Source organism: Nicotiana sylvestris, chromosome 10 (genome assembly GCF_000393655.2).
Source record: "Nicotiana sylvestris chromosome 10, ASM39365v2, whole genome shotgun sequence".
NCBI lineage: Eukaryota > Viridiplantae > Streptophyta > Magnoliopsida > Solanales > Solanaceae > Nicotiana > Nicotiana sylvestris.
This window is the reverse complement of record NC_091066.1, coordinates 168,880,955-168,888,965: the sequence shown is the minus strand read 5'-3', so window position 1 is coordinate 168,888,965 and position 8,011 is coordinate 168,880,955. Positions and strand designations below refer to the sequence as shown.

General features: G+C 34.3%; 1 protein-coding gene across 1 annotated transcript; it reads right to left on the bottom strand.

Annotated features, from left to right (window-relative positions):
- Positions 1-336: 336 nt before the first annotated feature.
- On the bottom strand, positions 337-6,282 carry LOC104218280 (nicotinamide adenine dinucleotide transporter 2, mitochondrial). Its single transcript, XM_009768733.2, has 9 exons — positions 5,988-6,282; positions 5,113-5,208; positions 3,294-3,400; positions 2,431-2,479; positions 2,143-2,255; positions 1,417-1,511; positions 1,136-1,224; positions 949-1,043; positions 337-863 (listed from the first exon to the last, which is right to left on the bottom strand). Exons 1-9 carry the CDS (start codon positions 6,055-6,057, stop codon positions 483-485), a joined length of 1,095 nt encoding a protein of 364 aa, XP_009767035.1. The 5' UTR covers positions 6,058-6,282; the 3' UTR covers positions 337-482.
- Between the last annotated feature and the right edge of the window lie 1,729 nt (positions 6,283-8,011).

The following is an 8,011-nucleotide window of genomic DNA, read 5'->3' as shown; positions in this document are numbered from 1 at the left end:
TATTATGATTTTTAATACATGGATAAGCATGTATAAAGACATAATTGTCCATTCAATGCCTTTTTCAAATTCTTTCCAATATTTTTGGAGAGTATTTTTGTAAACAAATAATTTTAAAAAAAAATTACATTAATGCATGTTATTAATACACCAACCAAATGGTCGATAAGAACTAATCTCAGCATAACTAATACACCAAATTCAGTACTATTCTTATATACCCTACCAAACGACCCCTACATGTGCTACTTAATTTCTAACAATACTTTTCAAGGGCAGAATTTACAGTCGTAGTAGTAGTAGAACAAATAATCAAAGATGTTGAAGAATTCAGAATTATCAGAAAACTATGGCACCTTTCTTTATTAGATTGAAATGTAACACTTCCTTGAGTAAAAATACAAGTTACAAAAAGAAAATTTATGCAACAGCAAACACTTGTTGCAAATTGCCTCAGGCAACAAAAAGAAAAACATCTCTAATCAATGTCTAGCAGTTAGATTATCAGAGTTACTCAATGGAATTAAAGGAGTTCTCTTATTCAATGTGCTTTCTGATTGTTGTAAATTTTCGTCATTGTCTCCATGTTCTTCGGCTACCTTATGAGGGGATTCACGTCTCGGATTTGCTTTTGAATGCTCCTCTGGAAGTATAGCTCGCTGAAATAACCTATGAATCATTTCGTAACTGGTAAATGTAATAACAGCAGAGGGAGTCGTCCGTAGAAGATTGGTTCCACAACCTCGGTAGAATCCGGTCAGACGTTCCTGTCTGAAGATCTTCTTTACACAATCAACAACCCCATTATATGCTTTCTCCGAGTTTCTTACTTGCCCTTGTTCTTGTAGTTTAGAACGCACGACCTGGTAAAAAACTACGGATTAATAGGTAGGTCATAGTGATTCCATGAAAGGAACCAAAAATAATCTTGGTCCATTTTCCTCTTACCTCGTGTGGATAAGTCATTACAGAGGCAACTACTTTGGCCATCGAAGAGGCGATCGCTACTTCACCAGGGCTCAGTTCATTGGTTTGCTTATTGGCTGGCAGTTTGAGAAAGACATCATGTGATCAATCAGATAGGAACAAATGGGTAACGAACTTCCACAAACGACTACAGAAAACAGTTTCTCACCCCTTTTTGCTAAGTATGATTTCAGCTTTTCATATGCTGGAAATTGGATAGTAACATGACTTATCCCAGCCAAAGAAGGCAAGAGGCCACTGCAACCCAAAGGAAACGGAACAATTACAAAAAAACTAGTATAGAGGGTAATTGCTTTTTTTTTCCTCCTTTTGATAAGGATAAGTGCTTATTCTTCTATGAGGACGTTTCCAGCTTCACGAGCCTCTCTATAAAGGATGAAACACATAAATATAAAGTTTGTATATGATTATGTTCACTATATAACTAACCTGTACCATCCTCGGATCCCTTCTTCATGTGCTATTCGTATTAAAGCAGACAATATACCTTTATAAGGAACTACACCCTCCCTTATTCCCTGTGTCTAAGAAAAATGAGGGGAAAAAAAATATCAGGAACAAGATACAGAAACAAATGCAAGTTGTTATTCCAATACATTTAATTAAGGTAAACCTAACAATAGACACTATGATATTGGAAACTTGTGCTTCCGTGTTAGCCTATGTCACGCCCATGTAACATAAACTCTTAACAGGCTCCATGCTGACAAAACCAAATTTCCAAAATGACACCTTTTAAATAGGCCGGGAAGCCAACTTAATCAGATTGGAAATCTATTATACTTCTTTGCACTTACACACTTTCCTTAAGGCACAATAAGTGTGTAGATGGAATTTTGTTGATAACCAAGGAAATCCCCCGGTGCCAGTTGCGCATAGTTCGAAACTCGGAGGATAATGGGCCCACCCCTCTACCCTTCTCCGCTTAAATACCATGCTTTTGTCTGCGGCAGGGTTTGAACCCATGACATATGCCTAACCCACACATCACAAGCTACGCTCTTACCACTGGACCAAGCCCGGAGGGCTAAGAGTGTAGATGGAATATTAACGGGCACCGAGTGTACTAGACTCCGTTCTTCGAACTTATGATTAATGGATATGTTAAAGTTGAAGAATACATCAATTTTAACTATATGAGAACACCGAACCTACTTGGAGACGGGTCTTAACAACCCACAATGGATTTGTAGTAATGGCTGTTGCGGCCCCCGCTCCTGCAGCAGCAATCATGTTTGCACCAATTGTAAGCTGCCCACAGCTATCCACTGCATTTATCACACAAGAAAATTCTTTTGGTAAAGATAAGTGTTAAGTTTGCTACCGTCTTCAAGCAACTTCCAAACACTAAAGGATTAAATAATGTGATGCCATTCAAACAAAGATATAAAAAAAGAAACGATAAAAGCCAGCAGCCAAATAACCAATAGAGCAAAAGTTTACCATGAGAATGCAATGAATCCTTGAGATGTCCATAAACTGTAAAGTACACCTGCAGAGGATGAACGTTTTCTCTCAAAATGGTTTCTTATGCGGACATTTCAGCAAAAAAGGGTGAATAGATTCAGCATTTCAGCATGTACAGAAAATATATGCCAACATGGAGTCAGTTATGAAAAAAGCCAATAAGATTGCCAAGAACATGGTAAATCAACTTGTTGTTTCCATAAAGAAAAGCTATCCAGGTGTCCAATATGCATCACCCCCCCCCACCCCCCACCCCCCCACCCCCACACACAAAAACAAAAACAAAAAAAAAACTTATTCATTTTGAAAGGTAAGTTCTAGAGAAGAGCTATAAGACCGACAATTTTATATGGTAGTGAATGTTGAGCTGCTAAAATCCAACATATCCACAAGAGGAATGTTGCAGAGATGCAGATGCTAAGACAAATGTGCGCTCCTACAAGATTAGAGAAGATTAAAAATGACCACATTTGCCAGAAGGAGCAAGTAGCATACATTGAAGATAAAATGAGAGAAGGTCGCTTGAGATGGTTTGGTCATGTCTTGCGTCATCCTCCAGAGAGGCACCGGTCCATAGGTGTGAAATGATGGTGAGTGAAGGTGTGGAAGGAAGGCTTAATCATTTTCAATCTTTATCAGCAATAACATTAGGCATTTGGCGGTACGTGGAAGGAAGACTTAATCATTGCGTTATCACAAGAACAAAAGGAATTCAGTTCCGCAAGAGACCAAAGAGAAAAGCTGAATATTATCTCATTCAATTTTAATGATTCATTTCATGAAGGAATTCCAACTAATTTCAATCCACAGAAATAGAAATTAAACAAAACAATGCTTACCGCCCAGTTTGGAAGAAGAGCTGCTAATGTTGGTGAAAGGCCTCGATAAAGTCCCCTGAAACCTTCAGTTCTTAGTATATTTTGTAAGCTTGTGACAATGACGCTACCTGCTTGTTGCCCAAAAAATTTAAAGGAAAATAAATGTGCCAGTAATATGGATTTGGATTTTTCTTTATTCTTTACTTCCTTCATTAGTTATCACTATCAAGAAGGCCAAACAACAATTTTCTTATTCCAAGACAGAAAACATGAAAGACAATTATCAGCTCTTCAAATAAACACTTGTTTGGAACTCTTGCACATAACTTAGCTCTAGAAACCTTCATGAAAAAGTTGACAGCACCTCTCTAAAACTCACTAAATTATATTCACTGTCAAAGGCGATTTCTCATAGAGACACGATGAGCATAGTGCGCACAAAGTTCAGAATTTTGGAAGTCCATTTAAAAAATGACTACATCAAATATGGAAAGCAGAAAGCAAAGAAAAAGACAGAGAACAGCACATTGGACATCCTATGTTAGAGAAAATGGAAATGAGAGGAAGCAGCGGAAGCTGAACGAACAAAAAGACAGAAAAATCACGACAAATAGCTCTTCATCCACTAAGGTGGATCCAAGAGAGAAAATTCCTAAATCCACATTGAGAAGAAATTTAAATTGTTTTTGCTATTTAGGAGCTCACAACAGATCCTACCAGTACATATTGGTTGAATATATGTTTTTGTAGTGACATCTTTGTTTAGGATGAGCCGATGAGGGTTGTACAATCCTACTGTACATGACTCCCCTACTTTTCTGTTAACAAATACCCTAAAGAATTTTAAAAAATACATAGATAAATAAATGAGAAGGACAGGGTGCGAGATACGGATAAATTGCGGCACTATAAAGCAGTCAATCAGAATATACTTAATACTTCTATTGTGCCTGAGAAGATTGGTAAGAATTTAAACGAACAACAAATATTCTTTCATCTACATTATACTAGGACTGGAAGAACTTTGAAATTGATGTACTGTGTACAATCTGGGTAAAAGTTGCCTTTAGATTTTGACAGTTCGTGTTAAATCCAAGATAACTAGGAACACGGAACAGAACCTGAAACGGTATGTCTTTGCAAATGAGGAATGCTCAGGTCTGTCATTTAAGTTTCATTGGATCAGATAAACATTAACGATTGAGAATAAACATTAACCTGTGAATAAGAAGCATGCTCTTACCTGCTATATGTAGGATATGATTGATGTATAATAAAGGGATACGGATCATTATTACAACAACAACAACAACTAGTATGCCTCAGTCCCAAACAAGTCAGGGTTGGCTATATGAATCCTCACTGACCATATTACTCCATTTAAACTCATTGTATGCCAATATCATGCAAATACAAATAAAAAGTACCATTAAAGTTCTCTATATTTTCTACATATAAATCTCTGAAAGGCTAAACCACTCCTAGAAAGCATAGAACCCACATTACAAGTGCTATCACGTCTAAAGTATATGCTCAACTAATAGGTATCTCCTATATACTCGATCTTTTTTTTTCTTTCTTTCTATTGTGCTTATCTTTAGCTAAGTCTACATGATCCCCCGAGATTATAGGTCATTCGAGATAACTACTGATCATTAGTAAAACTATGAAATAATCCAATTAGAAAATCATGTAAATCCTAATAACATCAATTTTCATTTGTTCACACGGAAGCACTATGGCACAGGATAGCAGTTCTCATCAACAGAGACAATGTGAAAAAGAAAAATAAGAAACAGTCCACCATTTTCCAATAAAAGAGAGGATGATAAGCACAAACCTTGACGACCAGACTGAGACATCTGAGGCAGACCATGAATTATTAGTCTTGTCTTAATAACATCCAATGGACACATAAATGTAGCAGCAATAGCACCTAAAAATACCACCCAAAGAACAAAAACAAAAATATTTACGCCCCCAATTAACTCAAAATCACATTCAAATAGCTCAAAACTCAAAGATCAAAAAGTAACAAAAAAAGAATAAATCTTTATCATCTTTAACAGTAAAACCACACATAAAAGTAGCAGCAATAACACTGAAAGATTAAAAAGTAACAAAAAAAAGAATAAATCTTTATCTTCTTTAGCAGTAAAACCCCAGATGAATATAGCAGCAATAGAACCTAAAAACCACCCAAAAATACAAAAGGAAAGATTTTTGCACCCCCAATTAACTCAAAATCACATCCAAATAGCTCAAAAACTCAAAGATTATAAACTAAACAAAGAATTAAATCTTCATCTTCTTTAACAGTAAACCCCAGATAGCAGCAATAGCACCTAAAAAACCACCCAAAGATATAAAAAAATAAAACGGAAAGATTTTTACACCCCCAAGTAACTCAAGATCACATTCAAACAGCTCAAATATCAAAAAGTAACAAAAAGAATTAATCTTATCTTCGTTAGTACTAAAACCCCAGATAACAATTATTTAATAAATAAAAAAACAAAAACAAAAAATAAACATAAATGTAGCAGCAATAGCACCTAAAGATACAAAAGCAAAGATTTTTACACCCCCAATTAACTCAAACTCACGTTCAAATAGCTCAAAAAAATTTAAAAAGTAACACAAAGAATAAATCTTTTATCTTCTTTACCAGTAATAAAAAAAAAGGACAAAAATAAAAGAGGTCAAATTATAAACCTGCAGAGGCACCAGCACCAGCATCACAAATAATATCTCTAACACTTCTATGGTTTGCAGCAGTAGCCATTCTTTAAAGATTTTTGGAGAAAAATTTGTTTCCCAAGAATACAAATAACAATGAAATTAAAAGGGTAATTGCTTTTTTTTTTCAAGAAGTGATGAAAATAAAAGAAAAAGAAAACTTTAGCAAGAATTAGCAAAAACCCAGGTGTGTTACATCATGTAGAAATACTACCCTTTTGGGTTTTCAGATCGGTGGACTTAGAATTGGACCAGTCCACTGACGTGGTTAAGGGTTGTGATTTTAGGCTAGACTAGATATTAACTCGGTACTGGGTATGAATTCTGATTCTTTATTACCGTGTGGAAAATAGTGGCTTTTTGAATTGGTAAAATAAAATAAAAAATTGGTATGGGAAAAAATATTTTCTAAGGCAATTATATTCTGATGGTTGGTCACTTTCAATTATGGATAGATTCACTCATAAGGTAAAAAGAACTATATTAGCACATCAATTTTATCTGTTTTAGCATGTTATTTAATTTAAAAATCACTAATTTCATTATAAATAATATTTTATTTATACTATCGGTATATAGATTAACTTTTATGAATAGTTTATATTAAAACAAAATATGACTTCTCACATTGGTGTCATTTTCTTTAACTAGTATTTCAATTCAATATTTCATAGTATCACTTATGTCAGATAACGCTTAAATATTATTGTTAACTTTTGATTCAAAAGAATTACTAGAATACTATGATACAACAACAACAACTTAGCATAGGGGTCTCGGAAGGGTAGTGTACTAGTGTGTTTACAGACCTTACCCCTATTCTGGAATAGAGATGTTGTTTCCGATAGACCATCGGCATTTCGAGCTCCAAGAACTCTCCATCTTGCTCTTGGGGTGACTCGAACTCACAACTTCTTGGTTGGAAGTGGAGGGTGCTAACTAATAGAGCACCCCACTCTTGTCTGGAACACTATGATAAAACCTTATTATTAAAAGTAGTGCGGGTTAGCCAGTTTTCGGACTTGTAATTAAAAAATAGTCAGCGTTTGCAAAGTCATTAAAAATAATCACTATTTTTCTACAACACGAAAAATTGCAACATAGTATACTGGAGGATGGTGCATGTGTGTATGAACTATTATGCTGGGACTCCAGCACACGGAAAGTTCCAGCATAATATAATGGAGATTGGAGCACCTATGTATGAACTTACGCTGGAAGTTCGCATGTAAAAAATTCGAACTTCAGTATATTATGCTGGAATATTTGTCGGATTTTGAACAATGTTTTCGTTCAAATTTATCTTTATATGAAATGTGGCTAAATTTCAATTACCTTTGAACCTATTATTATTTTTCAATTACACTTGGCTATTTTTTAATTTTACCCTATTATTAGCCTTGTACGATTACTAGTACTATATGTTGTCAACTTTCATAACAGACCAATTACCAAACATTGAGTAACGATTTAAGAAATAATTTACAGTGTAAAACATTTTTCATGGAAATGGAAAAATATTTCCTCAATCTTCAAAATAATTCTTTTCTTTTTCTTTTTCTTTTTAAAGGACTATGTACATAATTTGTATGGATATTAGGGTTTTAAAAAAGTGTATTGTATCCCATCACAATATATAATTTTCGTCAGAATGATGCTCGGAAGAGTTTTCAAAAAGATTCATTGTGATTAGCCAACACATTGATGTGTTCTTTCTTTTGATAGAACATGTCAAAAATAGACTTTAGGATAATAATAAAGTCAATATATTAACGATTATATAATAAGCAAAAAAACATATTACTAATATATATATATATATATATATATGACATCAAATAAAATAACAATAACAAATTCAGTATAATCCTATAAAGTGGGCTCTAGGAATACCGTATACGCAAACCTTACCCTCTACTTTGTAAAGGTATAAAGATATGTTTCCTATAGACATCGACTCAAGAAAAGATAAAAAGATAAAAAGAAAAAAAAAACAGTAA